General features: G+C 39.6%; 1 protein-coding gene across 4 annotated transcripts in view; it reads right to left on the bottom strand.

Annotated features, from left to right (window-relative positions):
• Window positions 1-21845, bottom strand: part of rttn (rotatin) — a 336287-nt gene that overhangs the window by 255390 nt on the left and 59052 nt on the right. For all 4 annotated transcript variants that reach the window (XM_068032345.1, XM_068032341.1, XM_068032344.1 and 1 more), the window contains exons 13-17: window positions 20307-20419; window positions 18040-18166; window positions 17256-17381; window positions 10729-10845; window positions 6276-6415 (exon numbers count right to left, since the gene is read on the bottom strand). In XM_068032345.1, coding sequence (XP_067888446.1) covers window positions 6276-6415; window positions 10729-10845; window positions 17256-17381; window positions 18040-18166; window positions 20307-20419 — 623 coding nt within the window. The remainder of the gene's footprint in view (window positions 1-6275; window positions 6416-10728; window positions 10846-17255; window positions 17382-18039; window positions 18167-20306; window positions 20420-21845) is intronic.

Genomic DNA, 21845 nt, shown 5'->3' with positions numbered 1-21845 from the left:
AAACAGAGTAGCAACATGAGAATGGAGAGAGTGGCAATTCACTGGTAAGTGGTACAGATATTTCAAACTGAAATATAATGCATTTTCTTCGTTTAAGACTGCAAATCAGTGGCAATTAACAGCAAACAGTTAATCAAATGTAAGTGGATCCCTGACTAGGTGCTAATTATTGTGGCTGACTGTTAACTGACCAGTTGTAACTAAAGCATTTCTAAAAGTATATATTAGAATATTTGCTGATGCACAGAGCTGGAAGTATCATAAATCATAAACACAAAAGCACTGTGGCAACAGGAGCAGGTCAGTGGCTAGGTATTTCACTTCTGACTCCCGAAAGCCTGCCCATCATCTACAAGGTAAAGTCAGGAGTGTGATGGAATACTGCCCAGATGTCTGAATGAGTGCAACACCAACAACACTCAAGAAAGCCCGACACGATCCAACAAAAATCAACCCGCTTGACTGACACCATCTTAAACATTCATTCCCTCCATGACTGGTGCAGCGCGGCTGCAATGTCTACCATCTGCAAGCCACACTGTAACAACTCGCTGAGGTTTCTTTGACAGCACCTCCCAAACCCGCAACCCTTACCACCTAGGAGGACAAGGGCAGCAACCGCATGGAAACAATACCACGTGCAAGTTCCCCTCCGAGTCATACACTATCCTGACTTGGAGATATATCGTTGTTCCTCCAACCTCGCTGGGTCAATATCCTGGAACTCCATACTTAACAGCACTGTGGGAATACCTACAACACACAGACTGCAGCAGTTCAAGAAGGTGGCTCGTTACCAGCTTATCAAGTACAATGAGGGATGGGCAATAAATACTGGCCTTGCCACTGATGCCTACACCCCATGAATAAATAGACAGATAGATCTGCTAAACAGAGTGGCTTGCTCAACAGAGTGGCAATGGGAATTTGGTGCAGAGGAGGAAGGCGGAGTAAAGTGCATTAAACCAAGGGGCAACAGTAATATATTAGAGTATCCCTTTAGATTTAATTAAAGTTAAACTTAACTAATTAGATCATATCAGTATTAAAGGGATCATAATTATATTAAATAAAAACCTGGTATACATAAATAAGAGTAAGGAAGTACTAAACTGAAAACATATATTATACACATTCATTTATATATACCATAAGACATTTAAGTAAAACAATGAGGCAGCTGACAGCTGCTGCCTGGAATTCCTGCCATGTCAGAACCCCAGAATGCTATGCGTGTCCCGGATAACCTTGTGTACATTACATGCCTCTAATTGTTCAAACTCAAACTCAGGGTTTCTGAGCTTGAGCAGTGGCTGGAGTTACTGCAGGGAGTCAAAACATTTCCTGCAGCACATGTTCCAGGAGGTGGCTACCTTGCAGATATAGTGTGTTCAGCAGAATAGCAAATGGGTGGCTATCTGGCAGGGTAGGAAAAGGCAGATGGTGCAGGAATCCTCTGGGAGTATGGCATTTTCACACCGGTTTTCAGTGCTTTTAGTGAGGGTGAAAACACCTTGGAGAAATGCAGTCTAGAGCACATCCATGGCACCAACGGGAAAATGAATGCACAGAGGGGCACTACAAAGCCAACAGTCAAACGGCACTGGAAGAGGCCTTCTGGCCCATCAAGTCCATGCCAGCTCTCTGTACAGCAATCCAGTTAGTCCTATTGCACCACCACCATCACTTCCCCACCACCACACCCCCCCATCCCTGTAGCCCTGCAAGTTTATTTCCCTCAAGTGCCATCTAATTTCCTCTTGAAATGTAGAAATCCTGTGGTCATAGGCGATCTGACAGTCCAGGGGATAGACAGTCATTTCTGCAACTGCCGACATGAGTACCGCATGGTGTGTTGCCTCCCTGGTGCTAGGGGAAAGGACTTCATTGAGAGGGTGCAGAATATTCTGCAGGGTGAAGGCAAACAGGCAGAAGTTGTGGTTCACGTGGGAACCAATGACATCGGAAGGAAAAGGATTAGGGTCCTGCAGTCAGAGTTTCAGGTGCTTAGAAGGAAATTAGAATAGAACCTCAAAGTTAGCAATCGCTGCATTGGTCCCAGTGTCACACACTAGTAAGCATAGGAACAGTAGGATAGACAGGTTAACGTGTGGCTGGAGAAATGGTGCAGGAGGAAGGACTTCAGTTTCCTGGGGCATTGCGACCATGACAAGCCGGACAATTGCACCTCAGAGTTGGCACCAATATCCTAATGGGAAGTTTAACTGGTACAGTAGGGGGGAGGGTTTAAACAAATTTGGCAAGAGAACAGGCACCAGGATGAGACATTATAAAGGAGAAACAAGGTGCACAAAGGACTGGGAAAGACAAATTGCACTAGAGTAAAGAATAGTGCAGAAATTGGAGGGATCAGACATGGGCAAATGCCCATGAGGGGGAAAAGGAAGGACATTAAAGCTACAGCCCCTGACTAAAGATAGAGGGTAAAATGAGACAGATAAAAGGAGGCATGTGTCAAATGTAAGGTTCATAATACAGCAGAGAACCAAAGTGAACATAGAAAATGTAGTGAAAATTCATACATTAGATGAAAGCCTGAAACTAAAATCGGCTCCAGCATGTCTAAAGAAAAAGGCTTAGAAGGGCACACTATAAAAGGACCACACAGCAGATGATAATCACCACAGAAACAAGATTAAACCTAAGCTGGCTGGAGGTGATTTTGAACAACTGCAAACATTATGTTGTGGACACTGCATGAAAACAAGCGCGTCACTCAGTCATGGGTCGTATTTGTCAGAACCTATTGTTGACAAACCACCACCCCAGAGGTAGGCTTCTACTTTGAAAATATTTTTTTTTTTAAGTGTGAAGTGATACATTTTGGTAGGAAGAATGGGGAGATGCAATACGTACTAAAATTGTACAATGCAGAAACATAGGCACCTTGGAGTGTAGATACACAAATCTTTGAAGGTGGCACGTCAAGTTGAGAAGGCTGTTAAAAAAAAAATACATACGGGATCCTTAGCTCTATTAGTAAGAGGAATAGAATACTAAGGCAAGAAAATTACGCTAAACCTTTAAAAATCACTGGTTAGATCTCAATTGGAGTATTGTTTTCAATTCTAGGCACCACACATTAAGAAGGACATCAAGGGCTGAAGAGAGACTGCAGAAGAGATTTACCAGAATCATACCAGGGATGAAAGAATTCAGTTATGTGGAGAGATTGGAGAAGCTGGGGTTTATCTCCTTAGAACTGAGAAGGTTAAGAGATTTGATAGAGGTGCTCAATGTCATAAACAAGTTTGCCCGAGTAAATAAGGAGAAACTGTTTCCAGTGGCAGAACGGCCAGCATCTAGCAGACACAGATTTAAGGTGATTGGCAAAAGAACCAGAGACAGCATGACAAAACTTTTTTTTTTAATATATATATACAGCGAATTGTGGTGATCTGGAATGCACTACCTGAAAAGGTGGTGGAAGATGATTCAATAGTAATATTTAAAAGAGAATTGGATAAATACTTGAGAAGGAAAAACAAGTGCTGTGGGAAAAGAGCAGGGGAATGGGGCTAAATGGATAGGTCTACCAAAGAGTCAGCACAAGCACGATGGGCCAAATGGCCTCCTTCTGTACTATATCATTCTATGATTTATGAACTGACGGAACAACGATCGAAGCATCACAGAACAACATTCCCAAACGTGGCATTAAAAGTATACTTAGTGGAATGTTCTGGATGTCATCATCACTCCACACCATGTTGAACATGATGGTTTCTCATCTTTTAAACAGCAAAGCTGTTAAAGAGAGGTCAGTAGTAAATCCAGTTACTTACCTGAGGATTCTATAAAAGAGAGAGAATAGAGTGAAGAAATATTCCCTTTCACCTTCCAAGCTCAGGGATCTCAAATTTCTGGAACCAAAAGCCAGTGAACATCTTGTTGTAAAATACCAGGAAGAGCTACAGCTCTAAGAAACTCCTCATTTGAAACCGACAATTGGTCACCTCTGAGTACAGAATCCATTTGAAAGGATTATTTAGATTCTGGCTCAAAACAGACAAATGTCAAAATTAGCAGAAATATAGTATGGATAACAAGATGGTTCTGATACCAAATAGCATCAGCAGCTCCACCAAAACAAAAGAGCTAGAGTGGTGACTAGTGACCACCACAGTCATGTTCATACAAGATGACATAAATCAACCTGAGCTGAAGTCCATGAGAATCTGTTATGGTTGATCTGTGGTCAAGACTGATGCAGATTTATAATGACCTCACAATTTTTCTGCCAACACAAAATAAACGACTAATTTCCACAAATAGGTCAGGTCCAAAGTATTCCCATATACAAAAGAGCATCAAAGGCGCTCCCTAAAAATATCTTACCATAGACATTCTGGGATATACAATGGTATGTGGAATTACTGGAATGTAGAAGAAATTAGACAACCTCAGAATTTCTACCATTTAAGTGGCACCCTGTCAGCACAGAAACTAACATCCCTACAATATACTCCCATTTCAGTGATAAATTAATGGGAGGACAAACTAATACTGCAAATCATATCTGGCTATCTTACATTACACCAGAAACTCTCATTCTAGTAAATTTCTTTTAATGGCTGTGGAAAAGATCCAATTATTCTTTGAGATGAGATGTAGCCTTAACCCTGTATGACATTGCTGTTTGATCATTGCAGTGGGAGTTCTGTCATTTTACCTCCATTGCTTCATACAGTTTTACTATTATTAGATTTCTGTGTGCCATGTGCAGTTTGACAAAGAATTGATGGACTTCCAAGTGTCTTTTATCTTATTCTTATATCACAACTCTCTTTTAGAGATCAATCTTTTAAAGTTGATTTAAAGTTGGAATAGAAATTCAAATTTTTTCAAGCATTTTCTCAAAAATTAAAAAGTCTTCAAGGAAGAAATTATCCTCAAACCTTTTTCCTACAAATAAACTCTGAAACATTTAATTCCATGCTGATAGGGTTTGATGAAGTAAGGTAGAGGAGGCTCGTGTGGAGCATAAACACCGGCATGGACAAATTGGGCCAAATAGCCTATTTATGTGCATAAATTCTGTCCCATTCTAGCGGCTGCTGACAGGTCAAAGGTGAATTGCTATTGTTAAAAATTAGAACTATCACCCCCAGTTATATTAACTTCCTATGTTACCCCATTTACCAGCTAAGAAGCTTGGCAGGCACATCTACAATCAATGCAGCTCCACAGCTGGTTATTAGGAAGTGTTCTGGAGGTCCCCTTGTCCTGTGGGGAAGCACCTTGCCCACATAATGGAATCTCACTCATCGTTGAGAGATTGGGAAGCAAACATGAGGCTTGTGCTAACCTACATCTTACAACTCAAGCATGCAACAGGTTGGTGCAAAAGTAACTGTCACAACTCTTCTACTCTAGGATCTTAATTCATTTTCTCTTTTTTTGTATAGTTATAAGGACATTTTGAGAGTTATAAATAAAATATTAACATTTATATAATACTCTTAAGGGTACCAAAGGTTAGATTTTAATATAAAAGTGCTTCCAAAAAGTAAAATTCAGCATCTGCCTCCAGATGCTGAAATTATCTAGCGTGAATTTAAATTCTTTCCAACTGTTTCAATAAACCAAGAAACTTGACTAATTCATTGCTGCGATTCACTGTTGACTTCATGAAATCACACTAAAGAAAGTAGAAAAAGAAAGGATGTGCAATTTGAGAACTTTTCTTAACCCCAGAATATTCCAAAGAGTACTTTTACATAGAAGTTACAACTCAGAAACAGGTCATTCAGCCCAACAGGTCTACATCAATGTTTATGGTCCACACCTCTTCTTAGCCTCTTCTTAGCTTACTTTATCTCACCCTATCAACATATCTTTTAGTGAAGTCACTGTTGTCGTGTAGGGAAACAGTGACCAATTTATACGCAGCAAGGACTCACAAACAACAGATAATCTGTTTTTGACATTTCGATTAAGGGATAACTATTGTCCAGGATAATGAGAAATCTCCTCTGGACTTCTTTGACTGGTATCATGGGATCACTAAAAACATGTTAACTTATGCATTTGAGGGACCTAGCAGTTTACATGTTGGCTGCCGAATTTCCCTACAAAGTAAGTGACCAGGCTTCAAAAGTTCTTCATTGGCTGTGAACTGCTTTAGGTAAGGACATGAAAGGCACTATATAAATGCAACTACTTTCTTTTTCTAATTTGGCAAAGTTTAAGAGCTGAATCTCAGTTCAACGTTAAAATGTGGCTTCTTTTAAAATAAATTACAATATGCTTACAAATGCTGTTTGCTCATAAAAAGTCGAAGAGATGCACGAATCCTGGCTGTGCGTGATAGAATGCCAGCAGCAGCTTCATTGCATGGCTCACTCAATGCAAGGATGCAGCTTCCTAGTGGACCTTCTGTAGTTGCAAAGCCCTAGAAAAACCACAGAAGATAATAAAGCATGGGAAGACTTCAAAACTGTAATAATCACATTTTTGACTCAATAAACTTGTGGATTTAAATGTAACATTTAATCAGCAGCTTTTCTTTGATGTAGCCCATCCGCTCGAACTGACAATATGCGTTTTTATATGAGCACAAGGCAAAAATTATCAAACTACACTTTAAGATACAATGATTAACAAAGGAACAGATCTGCTAAATCATCTGCATTTTGTCATGAAGGTACTTCCATTATTAATTTTTTTTGAGGATTCATGTTTAAAAGATTGTGAAAATTGGTTCATTTGAAAGACTGAAGAGATGTCAGGATTTTTTTTTGAAAGGTTACTGGAAGGACACTTTGGATTTAAAAAAAAACTTACTGGAAGAGACAATGAAGTGCTAAGTAAACATATGGAGCCTCTGTTTACAGAGAAGTCACAGGCCTAGGTTTATGATTGTCAGGAGTGTTGGCTTTCTGTTTTGGGCTTGGACTGTTTGAATGCCCAGTTGGTGTGTTGCCTGCTAAGAGAGAAGCCACCCATCTCATCCTTTGCCACCTGTTTTGAAAAATCTTCTGAGAATCCAATGTGATAACTGAACTCACTGATTCAGTAATTCTCCCGAAATGCCTGCAAGACTACCCCTTGACATCTCCTGAACAGAACTGCTCCAGAAAGATCCCAGTGACATGTACCTGGACATCAGATAAAAGGCCATCTAGAACATTCCATATCTTATCCTTTTTCTTCAAGAATTAAGTACTTTTTTAAAAAGTTGATCTCTGTAGAGCCAGTTTTTTAATTTTTCTTTTCTTTTTCTTTAACCGGGGTGTGTGCGCGTGTGGGTGTGTGCGCGTGCCCGCGTGCATTAGGTTATTTTAGAAGGGTGGATACTTATACTTACATATTTCAAACTGTGTGTTAATAAGCTTTGCATCTTTATTGAAGAAGTCTTGTTTTGTAATAACTCAACAATTTTGTTGTTTATTAAAGAAATCTGGTTGGCAGATTTTTAATTTGAAACTAAAAGTATATAATGGCCATATCAGTAACTGAGTAAAATATTTAAACATATATTGTGACCAGGAGAGTAGTGAAACTGGAGAAAGACAGTGCATTCCTTCAACCTCGGTCGAAACGTATTTACAGTCAAAGTATCCAAGGTTTCTGAAAAATTGCACCAAGAAAGGGACATTATTCAACAGTAAAAGCCAATGGGACATATTAAAGATAATCATCTTTATGAACTACAGCTGAAACCCTTTCAAATGTCAATAAATGTTAAAATATCAGCAGTACAAGGAAATTTAATAAAACTCTGAGGGGCCAGCGGGGTGTAGAATTTAGTGGATTTAATATAGATAACAAAAATGATAATGGAGAAAATAATGGGACTTAAGATAAAAAAAATCTTCAGGACCTGATGGTTTCCACTGCAGGGTATCAAAAAAAGGAGGAAATTGCAGATGAATTAGTGATAATTTTCTAAAGTTCTTTAGATTCAGAAATTGTGTCTTAAGAATAGAAAATAGCAAATGCCATTCCATTATTTATAAAGAAAGGAAAGGGAAAAATGGGTAACTACAGATTTGTCAGTTTAACATCAATTGTGTCGAAAAAATGGACGGAGCACCTGAACAAGTATGAGCTGATCAATGAGAGACAGCATGGATTTCCGAAAGGTAGGGGGTAACCTTGTGATATGGGTTGGTAATTAGTTGAGGATCAGAGACAGAGAAAAGAGTTAAAGGGTTTGTTCCCTGATTGGCAAGATGTAACAAGTGGTAATCACCACTGATCTGTACTGGGGCCTCAACTTTTTACCTTATATATTGATGATCTGGACTAAAAAAAAAAGTTGTATAGCCAAGTTTGCAGATATCAAATTAGGTAAGTTGTGTAGATAGGAAGAAATAACCATTAAGAGGCATAGACAGATTAAGTGAGTGGGCAAAACTTGGCAGATGGAAGTCAATATGTGGAATGCGAGATCATCCACTTGGATCCAAGAAAGACAAGTTAAAATATTTTCTCAATGGTGAAAGACTACAATTTGTGGAGAAGCAAGGAATTAAAGTGTCCATGTACACAAATCACTAAAAGTTAGTACACAAGTACTAAAAATTAATACATATGTATAAAAAGTAATCAAAAAGTCTAATGGAATGTTGGCGTTCAAGAACATAAGAACTAGGAGCAGGAGTTGACCATAGGGCTTGTCGAGCCTGCTCTGCCATTTAATATGATTATGGCTGATCTTGGGCTTCAACTCCACTTTTCTGTCTGCTCTCCATACCCCTCGATTCCCTGAGAGACCCAAAATCTATCTCAACCTTGAATATATTCAATGATGGAGTATCCACACCCTCTAGGGTAGACAATTCCAAAGATTCAGAACCCTTTAAAATGAAGAAAGTTTTCATCTCAGTCCTAAATGATCAGCCCCTAATCCAGAAATTGTGCCCCCTTGTTCTAGATTCCTCAGTCAATGCTTCAGTTGTACAAAGCCTATATCAGACCCTATCTGGAGTACTGCGTGCAGTTGTGCAGTGTGGAGGGGGCACAGCACAGATTCACCAGAATGCTTCTGGGGCTTAAAGGATTAAATTATGAGGATGAGTTTCATAAACTTGGCTTGCATTCCCTTGATTTTAGAAAGTTGAGGGGTGATCTAATTGAGGCATTTAAAATGATCAAGGGATTCGACAGGTTAGAATACAGAGAATGTATCTCCGCTAGTGAGGGAATCCAGAACAAGAAGGCATAATCTTGAAATTAGAGCTAATCCATTGAAGAATTTTCAAATATAAAAGGTGGTGAAGACCTGAACTCATTCTCCCAAAAGGTTGTGGATGCTGGTTCAACTGAAATTTTCAGGAAGGCTATTGATCAGACTTTTGTTCAGGAAGGGTATCATGGGATATGCAGGAAAAGCAGATAAATGAAATTGATCAGCCCTGTTCTAACTGAATAGCGCAGCAGGGACAAGGAGCGGACTGATTTGCTCCTGTTCCTGTGTTCCTATGTAAGTGGTAGTTAAAGTAACTCAGATGAGACGGTCTGCAAATCAGTAAACAAAAATAAGAATAACTATTAGAAGACAATGAAAATAGCCACTAAACATGGCATTCTTACATTGTGGTAATCTCAAGCGCAACAAATATGCTGATGGTGGTGTTTCTCGCACATATGCAAGAGAAGTTGCAAAATCCGCCAGTATTTTTCTGAAGCCCAGGTTCACAATGCTACTGAAGTACAATTTTCAGTAGGGATATTAATTATAACTACATATTTCAAATCTTGGTGACATTTAATATCAATAGATGAGAGTCCAATGGAATGAGAAAAAAATCATAAGACTACAGTTTAAACATCATGGGAATAGTATTGGTTAATTATTCGGGACTGAATTTTACCACATGACAAGTTAGGAATAAAAATAAAATGGAAAATCTTGGAAACATTCAGCAAATTAGACAGCATCTGTGAAGTAAAGAATGCATTTGCTGTGTTTGCTTCAGATTTCCAGCATCTGATGGATTTCAGTTTCTCGTCACATTATAGTTGTGTGCAGTTCCATTCTATCTGTAGACTCAACAACTTTGGGACAGCCAAAGATCATCAAAGGCATTTTGTCTGATAACTGGAATACATGGGAAAATGTTGAGTTTATAGTATGATTGTGCTTGTGTGCCACATATCACAGTCTGCCATAGAATATTTGCTTCACCCTGGACCAAAGGTGTGTCATTGAAAAAGAAAATTCCATGGAGCTGCTGCCCCTTGCTCACTGATGCACAAATTATATTTGCTGATGCAATATCAGAAAAACTAAACACTGCAGTAAAATGTATGCCCTGCAACATGGCACAAATTCATTTCTGCTGCAAGGGAATGCCACCGTAAGTGGTGAATTCCGACACAAGTATCCACTGAAACTTGTTGATGTTATTGGCCCTGTGACAAAAATTAAGCATTATATTTAATGCTAATGAAATTTGTTTCCTGTTCTACAGCCTAAATTTAACAAGAGTGTGCATTTAGTTCCCCTCAAAGAGGAGTAGCTTGCAAAGCAACATATGATGTCTTGAAGTAAAGCAGAATACAGTGGTAAGGCTTCTTTCTTTGATCCCTTAGTTTCACAACATCTGCCCAAGTATTGAACAAATAAACAAACACTCTAGTTCATTGGGGTGCAAAGTCCATTTGAATGGCAATCAAAATTGAACGCATGTGGTGTATCTCATGTAAAAACCTAAAATTAGACCAAGCACTACTTCACAATTGTATTGTTAAACTTACCTGTAGAACTGGAATCACAGGGTATAAAGCTTCAATAAACTTATTCCAGCTTAAAGTGCTCATAACCAGGCGGCTCTGCATTAAGTAAATGAGGATTTCCTTTGCAACACTGTTCACCTATAGGACATTAGAGGAACACGTGTTGTTAAGGGTAATTTTTTTTAAAAATCCACACATCCTCAACAAATCACTGACCCGAAACATTTACTCTGCTTCTCTTTCCACAGATGCTGCCAGACCTGCTGAGTGGTTCCAGCATTTCTTGTTTTTATATACAAGAGATCTACAATAAGGTAAGATCAAAAAGATAGCTTTAGAAAACACGAGTGAAGTGAGAGATAACAAGATGGAGGTGTTTAAGGCGGGTTTTCCAGACCGTGTGGTCAAGAAAGTGGAAGGAATATGCTGCAAAGACTAAATGGCAGGTAGGATACAAAGGAAGCCAAAGACAGAAGAGAAGGCACATGCTGGTACACAGATCTGAAGAAAGGTGAAGCCACAGGGAGATCTACAGATAAGGACAAAGATTTTGAAATCATTGCACTTGGGGATTGGGAGTCAAAGTTTGCAGGGGACAGGTGAAATAGCAAAGCTGGACTTAATGTGAAACAGGTTGCAGGTATGGTGTGTTGCATGAGTTTCAATTTGCGAAGGATACAACCCCAAAGGACAACACGAACAGCATTGGAGTAAATGAGTGCAGCATTAACTAGGGTGTGGCTAATAATTTCTGCGGCAGTCAGGACAACAAAAGATCATAGGTGCGAGATGCTGTGGAAATGGAAATACACGATTTTTGCGGTGGCTAGGATGTAGAGTTTAATGTTTGGCTCAGGGACAGATACTGAGGTTGTGCATTGCCATGCAACTGGGGAGAGCAATGAAATAGAGTCTGAAACTGCCAAATGTTTGGTGGAACTGATCAGCATCAGTTTGGTATTGCTGATGTTGAGTTGAAGCAAGCTTTTGCTCATCTAGAATTCAATGGTCAATAAATACTTGGAGAACATCAGTGATCAGGGTGCCAACAAATAAAGCTGGGTGTTGTCAACACAGATATGAAAATGGATCCCACACATAGTAACTTCCCTCCTACTCATGCACCTGCTCTGGTCTGATCCCCAGCTGCAAAGAACCTTTGAGCATTTTGTTATATTAAAGGCAATATATAAATGAAAGTTATTGTACACTCTACCTCTTAATCAATTCAATAAAAATATTGATAAATCAATACATACTTCCAAATGGATTTACGGCCTGGTCTGACTCCATAGCTTACTTGGGAAATGCAAAAAAAAAATACTGAAAATACTGGAAACGTGGAATAAAAACAGAAAATACTGAAAAAAAACAGATCAATTAGCATCTGAAAAAAAGACAAGCTAATATAGCAGAAATCTTAAGCCATCTTTTTCTCTTTCCAGATGCTGACACATCTGCTGTGCAGATAGAGTATTTTCAGTTCCAATCTTCAGTCTTTACTTCAGCAATAGTTTCACTTCACCTTTTCACTCGGATTCACAAAATCATCAGTAAATTAATCCTCTCTAAAAACAAACTTAGCAGTAATCAATTAAGAAATAATCTTCACATCTCCTTCCTGATTCCATCAAGAATTAAGTATCTTGGTGAGTTTAATGCTACCACCCTTAACTTTCAATTGATTTGATAACCAATCAATAAATAAATATCCCACAGTTCCAACAAAGAAGTATTTTCCCTAGTGAATAAATAAAAATTCTTCCTGGATTTGAATAAATTATTAAAAGTTTTAAATAAACAAAATCAGAATTGTTGCTTGGCATCCTAATATTTTATTAGTGACACCGATCATTATTTCTTTGATTTTTGTTTTAATTTATGAATGACATACGTTGTTGCTACAATGTGTTTCATTTCCTGTTGCCTATATTTAATAAATTTGTCATTTTCCTTTTAGCCATTAACAGAAATTACATACAGTCATGAAAATTAATGCTATATGGCTCGGATGATTAAGCTGAATAAATTGGCCAAAGAAATATTAATTGTTTTTATGTAATTTCCTTGTAAAGTTGAATTTTATTTTATCAGCAATAGGCCCCCCTAGGCTTCTTGTTCTTCCATTTTTAAACCTCCCCCCCCTGGCTCTTTTGACTGTACAATCATGGCCAATTATGACCTCGTTTTCCAGTCCTTGATCAGTACGTTCCCAGACCAACAAAGAAACAAACAGTGCTGGATCTGGTTCTGGGGAAGTGGGGCAAGTGAAGCATGTTTCAGTGGGAAAGCATTTGGGAAACAGTGATCACAATATCGTGAAGTTTAGAGCAGATGTGCAAAAAAAAGAAAAAGGAGCAATCAAACCTGAAAATGTTTAACTGGAGGATGGTTAATTTCAGTTAGAGAAACTAGCCCAGGTGAACAGGAATCAAAGATCGGCAGGTAAAACAGTAAAGGAGCAATGGGAGGCCTTCAAAGAGGAGATCATTCAGGTACATTTCCATGAGGAGGAAAGGCCTCCAAAGCTAGAGCTCAGTGGATGGCCAAAAATACAGAGATTAAAGTGAACAGAAAAGGGAGATTTATGATAAATATCTGGCCGATAATGCAGTTGAGAACCAGACTGAATACTGAAAGTACAGAGGTGAATTGATAAAGTAAGTAAAAGGGGCAAGTATATGTATATATGTGTAAATGTAAATATATGTAAAGTATATGAGAATAGAATAGTGGGTAACATATAAAGGGAACTGAAAAATCTTTCAGAAACATTTAAAAAGTAAAAAGGTAGTCAAAGGAAGGGACCAATTAGAGACCAAAAAAGGAGATTTTCTTGAGGAGGCGGACGGCATGGCACAGGTACTAAATGAGCATTTAGTCTCCGCCTTCACTATAGAGGATACTGCCAATGTATCAGTAAAGGAGGTAGTAGTGATGATATTGGATGAGATAAAAATAGATAAAAGAGTACTTAAAGGTTGGCACTGCTTGAAGCACAGAAGTCACCTGTTCCAGACGGATGTATCCTACATTGTTGAGGGAAGTAAGGGTGGAGAAAATGGAGGCTCTGGCCACAGTTTTCCAATCTTTCTTAGATACAGGGGTGCTGCCAGAGAGCTGCAGGACTGGAAATATTTACACCACTGTTCAAAAAAAGAGGGATAAACCCAGCATCTACAGGCCAGGCATGAGTGTCAGTGCTGGGGAAACTTTTAGAGACAATAATCTAAGATCTGGGCGGCACAGTGGTTAGCACCGCAGCCTCACAGCTCCAGCGACCCAGGTTCTGTGACCGCATGGGTTTCCGCCGGGTACTCCAGTTTCCTCCCACAGCCCAAGACTTACAGGTTGATAGGTAAGTTGGCCATTATAAATTGCCCCAAGTGTAGGTAGGTGGTAGGAGAATGGTGGGAATATGGTAGGGAATATGGGATTAATGTAGGATTAGTATAATGGACTGAGAGTGGTGTTCCCTAGGAGTCTGTATTAGCACCACTGCTCCTTGATATATTTTGTTCACCTAGACTTGGATATAAAGGGCATAATTTCAAAGGTTGCAGATGACCTGAAGCTTAAACACAGTAAACAGTAAAGGGGATGATAACAGGCTTCAGAAGGACAAACAGACGAGTAAAATGGGTAGACCCATAGTTACTAAGGTCGGCACAGTGGCGCAGTGGTTAGCACCGCAGCCTCCCAGCTCCAGCGACCGGGTTCAATTCTGGGTACTGCCTGTGTGGAGTTTGCAAGTTCTCCCTGTGGCTGCGTGGGTTTTCGCCAGGTACTCCGGTTTCCTCCCACCACCAAAAGACTTGCAGGTTGATAGGTAAATTGGTCATTATAAATAGCCCTTAGTATAGGTAGGTGGTAGGAGAATATAGGGACAGGTGGGGATGTGGTAGGAATATGGGATTAGTGTAGGATTAGTATAAATGGATGGCTGATGGTCGGCACAGACTCAGTGGGCCTGTTTCAGTGCTGTATCTCTAAATAAAAAAAAAAATAAAAAAATAAAATAAAATAAAAAAGATGTCTTTTAATGTGGAGAAGTGATGCTTTTTTATAGCAAGAAAGCGGAGAGACAATATAAATTAAATGATACAATTTTAGAAGGGGTTTAGAAACAGGGACACCTGGGAGTGTATGTGCATAAATCTTTGAAGTTTTCAGGGCAAGTTGAGAAGGCTGCTAAAAAGCATACTGAACACTAGGCTTTATAAACAGAGATATAGGGAAGAATTCTATCAACTTAGTCCCGACCAAAACGGCAGGACCATCAGTGAGTTGGGAAACTGTTGGGACTCTCCAGCGGGCCTTGCCGAGGCTCTTTAACTGAGCCACAGCATTAGTCTCCCGCTTCTGTGTTTCCCGACCAATCAGGGAGGGTGGGCAGGATCGTGCGCTGGATTTATCAAAGGAAGGATTTCTACTTAAAGGGACCAAGGCATGGGTTACAAGGGCTCACGTGCACGGATTTTTCAGGATGCAGCTATCAGAGGAATGGAAAGGAGACCTGAGAAAACTGTTCTCCAGGTCTCTCACTCTTACCTGGAGATCCTGCTGGGGGATCTGAGGGACTAAAATGAGGTGATCTTTCCTAGGGGTGGGAAAAAGAGGACAACCTCTCCAACCAAGCAGGTGTAGAGGGAAGGGACCAAGGAAGTCAGTAGCAGAAGTGTGGGCTCTCCAACCAGGAAACAGCACAGAGATTCCAGGACCTCAGGAGGGCAGTTAAGGTGAGTGGCATAACACTTTCAGGTGCCAAGCCTCATACTCTGACTTTCCCAGCTTTCTCCTGCATAACACTCCTCAGGACAGCGCACCTTGCAGCTCCACTCATTCCTCTCTCTCCAGGCACTTCACAGTCCCATTTGAACAGCTATCACTCAACCTCACCCTATTACCCTCACAGCAACCCTCCACAAATGTTGTCCTTCCTTACTATCCACATAAGTCATTACTAACATGCATTACTTTGCCTTCTCTCCTTGCAGAAGAGAGCACACAACCGCAGGGAGAGGCAGAGACACTGGAGATGGGGGGTATGGCTCTCCCATGACAGGCACCTTGATGCCCACTGGCAATGTGTACCCATCTGGTCCACTGAGAAGGATGTCTCATTCCAGGAGGCTGCAGGCATCAGGAATGACCAGCCATAAAAACCTGAGCCTCCTGAGGCACTGGTGCTCACACATATTGAGACTGCTGATCTCCTGCCTGTAGAGTTTCTGTTGGGGTCTTGCTTCCTTCAAGCTGGATCTTTGTGTCCATCCACTTTGCCCTTGGAGTGGCATGCGACACAGGCGTTGCACCACTGAACAAAAAGCAGGACCAAAGTGCAGCTGCATAAGCTGCTCCATACCATGGTGAAGGCTGGCAACAGGGTGGATGTGAAGTCCAAGACAGGTGAAGTGATTTCCAAAAGGTTGTCAATCACTTGTCAAGCACTGAAAGCACTCTCTGAGAAGGTGTGCTGTAAGCACCGGGCTCCCATCTGGCCATGGCTGGAGCTCTTCAGTTTCACTGATCAAAGGGTTCCCAGCCTGTCAGTTTCACTGAAGAAGCACTCCCTGCGCCACTGTGACCCTGGCAAGTTCCACATAGCTCAGGAAATAGATCTGTGCCTGTTAAATGCAAATTCCTGGGTTAAAACAGAACTTAGTTGCTTACTAGAATATAAAAATGCCTTACCTGACAGCTGCATGGGTGTTCCCGCTGGCCTTCAAACCCACCCAGGTGAAACCCAGAAGAGAGCAGGATGACGTCAGGATCCCAACGCAATGTCACTATCGGGGATTTGACCCTGCATGCATCCAAACCCGCTTCCCCTAGCCTGTGAACATTCCCCCCATAGAGTACAAAAGCAAGGGAATTATGCTGGAACTTTATATATCACTGATCAGATGCCAGCTGGAGTACTGTGTCCAAGTCTGGGCAGCACACTTTAGGAAGGCTGTCAACATCTTAAAGGGTGCAGGGTAGATTTACCAGAATGGTATCAGGGATGTGGGGCTTCAGTTATATGGAAAGACTGGAGAAGCTGGGGAAAGAGCAGAGAAAGTTAAGGGGTGTTTTATTATAGGTGTTCAAAATCTCGAATTATTTTGATTGAGAAAATAAGGAGAAACTGTTTCCAGTGGCAGAAGGATTGATAACCAGAGGACACAGATTTAGGGTAACTGGCAAAAGAACCAGAGGTAAGATGCAAAGAATTATGATCTGGAAGGCATTGCGCAAAAGAGTGTTGAAAGCAGATTCAATAATATCTTTCAGAAAGGAATTGGATAAATACTTGAAGGGGAAAAATGTTTTATGGCTGTGGATAAAGTGCAAAGGAGTGGACTAAGCAGCTAACTTTCAGTGCTGTATCTCTAAAAAATAAAAAACTCTTTCAAAGAAACGGCACAGGCATTATGGGCTGAATGGCCTCCTTCTGTGCTAGATCATTCTATTATTCCACTCTTGTCGTATCTTATTAAACCCACGCAAATCAAAAAATAATCCTTCCACTCGGTGCATAATTATTCAAAGATCTAAATAGCTACCTGCTCTGTCGAGTCCTGTAGGCCAAATGTACATATTTCATATAAAACCCGATGATGGAGAAGGAAATGAACACCTTGAGAAGTTGATGACAATGGTTTGGTAACATTGTGGATTCCCAGGCAATCCTTAGTTTAATAAAAAAGGTAAATAAAAATTAGTGTTTCAAAATACAAGACCAACTCTACATATCAATATCTGCTAGCCAATGGTGTTTCAACAACATGCTTATGGAGAAAAATTAATATAGTTCCCCGCAAAATCTTCCGATAGAGCTGCATGCCTCAGTAATAATAATTCATTAAATATTTTGCTCTCGGTTCATCTTATCTTAGCTCAACACTAGCACTCTCATCAAGTCAAAGGGTTTTGGGTTTGTGCCCCACACCAGGATTTGACTGGGCTGACACTTTAATACAGTATTGTGAAATGCTATAATGTTAAAAATTCCATCTTTTGAATGAGTCATAAGAAGTGAGGCCCTGTCTGCTTGTACAGGTGAACACAAAATAAATCATACTACAGTATTTAAGGAAATGCAGTGGAGGTCATTTATCTCATTGATGTTTGTGGGAATTTGCTGTGTGCAAATCATGACATCATAATAGTGACTACATTTCAAAAGCTCTTTCTTTGGCTGTGAAATTCTTGCTGTCCTGAAAGGTGTCACACAAATATAAGCCATTTCTTCATCTCAGTTTCGATTGGTTCAGGGTAGATTCATGCATTAGTAAAAGTAAAATTTAAAAGATAGTTAACAACAGATCAAAGTTGTTTTCAGCTCACCTTCACAAGTTTTAATGAGCAGCGATAAGACTCAATTTTAATAGTTGGTAAGGGATGAGACAAAAGTTTCAGGAACACTTTCTGACTCTCTCCTTGAAGTATTGGGCTGGCCTGTGCAGATTTGGAACTGCAAAAAAAAATATAAAAAGCAAAAAACATTCTTCTAAATTTCCTGTACATGGTATATGAAATTGTTTCAACAGGATAAGTTTTCAAAATTTTCCTAAAGGTTGCTTCAAGAAAATACATCGGATCATAATTAGTTGTGGCAGGACATCTAACAGCGTCTGCCGTTAGTTAGATTTACCCTTGCACACTTGGGTTTTTTAAATTTTTTGCATGGCAAGTTTCAGAAAGTGTGAGCTGTAAAGGTCACAGCAAGAGCAACAGGGGACCTGAGTGAACAGGGCAAGCAACTGTGTACCTTCTTAACCCATCAGATTGAAGGATTGTGAAATTAACAGTGCAAGGAATGAGAAGGAAATATAAAATAGAGTGGGTGAATTCAATGCCAAATTAGGCCGAGGCAGAGAAAAAAATGTTAGGCGGAAAGGAAAAGTAAAACAAAAGTTTAAAATCTCTATTGATTAAAATATGAAGGAATGAGACTCCACACACATAATAGTTAATTTTTAGACTGATATGGACAAGACTCAACTTCTTGTAGTGCCTTTACTTTGTGTCTACCATGGAAATACAGCAACTTCACACCTTTAAATGCATTTCAATGGTGAGGCAGAGAGCAAGATGCCCTATTTGCATATTTAATGGTGGAGTGACACTAATTGGACAGCAAATTTTGGGTATTTGAGTTTAACCATGTGTCTGCCCCTTGCCTGAAGCTGTTGTATCATTTACACATAATTGCAACCAGTGCCATTAGCCTCAGTTATTTTGACAGCAAATTAGGGTCCAATATCTTTACATGCCTTCTTTAATTGCATGATAGAGATTGCTATTGATAAACGTTGTATATTTTTTGCACAATTGCACATTAGCTCAAAAGACATTCCTCCAGGTAGCCTTTCCATCTTTGTCTCCAACATCACCTTGTCCATGAAAAATCTCATAGAACCTTTAGTTCAATGCAGATGTGGCAATATATTTGAATTTAATATAGAACATCTGAATAACTGAAACATTACTGTTTATACTTCAATAAAGTAAACTTGCCAGATGGTCACTGGAGGGTGGGGGCAAGAAGAAATGTAGCAGGAAGCTGGGTTGTTCCACCACAGCTTTTAGTGGTCACATTAAATAGCATCATCAGGGACCTACCTATCCTTTCACCTGGAAGAATAGCCTCATGAGTTTAAAAACAATAAATATGCAAAAATTGGGGCAAGGAACAAATAAATCTATACAGCTGAAAGGGTCTATTATGGTAATTTGAAGCGAACTCTATTTTTTTATGCATTCATGGGATGTGGATGATGTTAGTCATTTCACTTGGGAAGTTGGTGGTGATCCACCTTCTTAAATACAACTGAGTGGGTTGCAAGGCCATTTCAGAGGACAGATCAGAGTCAACCACATTGCTGTGGGTTTGGAGTCACACATAGGCCAGACCAGTTAAGGACGACAGATTTCCTTCCTTGAAAATTACATTAGTGAACCAGATGAGTTTTTACAATCAAGCAATTTCATTAGCACAATTACTGATACTAGCTTTTTATTCCTTTTATTTGGTTTAATTAATTGAATTTAAATTCCTTTGTTGTTGAGTTGGGATCTGAACTCATGTCTCTGGATCCTTAGTCCAGGCTTTTTGATTACTAGCCTAGTCACATAACCACTGTGATACTGTAGCACTTAAATTAGTACCAAAAAGGCATTAAAAATAATTGAGCATATTTATATTACATTCACTTTTAACAATAGATATTAAAGTTTTTTTTTTAAAAGAGACACATTGCTAACTGTTTTGACACATACAATGGACTAATAAAACTACCTAAATGTTTTACAGATCTAAGGACAACCACTCACATTCTACACTGGAGTGCACCATCCATTCAACCACCATCAACAATTATGTGACCAAAACAAATCACATTCATTTTCAATTTAGGCAAAAGAATCGGATTTGCTAAACTATTCCAAGAAAATGGCTTTAACATATTCTAATAAATCAAAACAGGCATTGCTTGGGTTTTACTGATGAGAAGGTACATTTAGAAAAGTGGCATTGTTAATCCTCGGTGTAATTCTGCATCTAGGTTTATTAGGGGAAGATGTAAATTTCATGAGAAATCGCCACTATTTACATTTCTGAGCAGATTTCGATATATTTTTGGACAAGCTGTAGCTGCTGATGATAGGGAAGGCTGGTCACAGCTTGGCCTGCAAACTCTATCAGGTCCAGAAGATTCCTTTCACCCTAGAGAAAGGAAATACAATTAGGTTAAGATCATTTTCATTTTCCAAAAATTTTTTAGCAATGTACTATACACTATATACTAAAGCCATCATCTGACAAGAGTCATCAGAATACCATCACTATTCAAATATGGAAGGCACCCAAAAGAAGTTGCCAAACTATTACTTTGCATCACAAAAAAGTTGTTGCGTTATTTCCACATGACATCATTGTAATGATGATGATATGTGGGTATTCAGGCTTCTCTATCTCTCCAGTGACAAAGATGGAATCTCTCTTCATAAAACACCATTGTATAAAGCAGTCTGTAAATGTTACAACAGTTGCAAAAAATTCTTATTTTAACATCAAGTCTAAACTGTTTCAAAAACATACAATTCACAGGTTTTTAATGTCTGTGCTTGCAATAGAAATTGTGGTTATAACTGATACATACTGTACAAAAAAAATGTAATTAGTATCAAAATGCAATTATTGTTCCATTGAGATTTTCCCTCAGATTCCTAAATTATTTATCTTTATTTGGTAGTCAGGTAACTTTTTTTAAATTGAGTTTCATGCAGGAAGAATTCTGTTCAAAATCTCACCAAAGATTTACACCAATGAATATTACCTCACAAATAAATTAATAACGGCAAAGGCTGCATATGCCAAACAGTTATAAATAAAATAGAAAAAAAGTTGCATATTTTCAGTAAGTAAGCACAATTCAAACTGAATTGTTCATTAGCCACAAGTTTCTCTTTCTTTAAAATGGTCACACCCAAGGAGTCCCCAGTAGAATGGCAAATCAATATAACATATACTATATACAGAGAATTGAGAGGTTTAGCATTTATGGTTCAGGAACTGGGGCTGAATTTTCATTCCAGGGTCGGGGGCCCGACGCCCAGAACATTTCCAGGTCCTGACCTTGCCTAACGCTAGTTCAAAATGCAAAGGGCCCAACTGGCCTGGGGGCGGGACCCAGTATTGGAGGGCCCTTTGAAAAGGGAAACAGTAGCCCCATAACTGGGCCTGCCGTTCACTTAAGCAATGGAGCAACAGAGATCTCAGAGGCCCAGCGCAGGCAGGCGTCCCCGGGTGGCACCAATGATTTTCTGATGCCTTCCTTGAGGTTTTAATGGATGCACTGTCTGACAGGAGAGATGTTTTGTTCCCAGCATGCAGAAGAAGAAATCCACCGAAAGAAACAGAAAGGGCACGGATAGAGATGGCAACAGATGCCAGCAGCCAGGGAGTCACCAGGAGGACATGGGTCCAGTGTCGGAAGATATTCAAAGACCCGATGAGGTCTGGAAAGCTGAGTGGCCAGCGGCATCCAGCTAGCATGTCACCAACTCTGTAAACACCAGCATGCATATAAGCTGATGTCACAGGAAGTCCATAGTTCTCCCTAACATTGTCAGATCAAGTGTCCAGTCGC

The sequence above is a fragment of the Heterodontus francisci genome, chromosome 5 (genome assembly GCF_036365525.1).
Source record: "Heterodontus francisci isolate sHetFra1 chromosome 5, sHetFra1.hap1, whole genome shotgun sequence".
In the NCBI taxonomy this organism is placed as follows: domain Eukaryota; kingdom Metazoa; phylum Chordata; class Chondrichthyes; order Heterodontiformes; family Heterodontidae; genus Heterodontus; species Heterodontus francisci.
The sequence above is the reverse complement of the archived record's forward strand: the minus strand, read 5'-3'. Positions and strand labels throughout refer to the sequence as shown.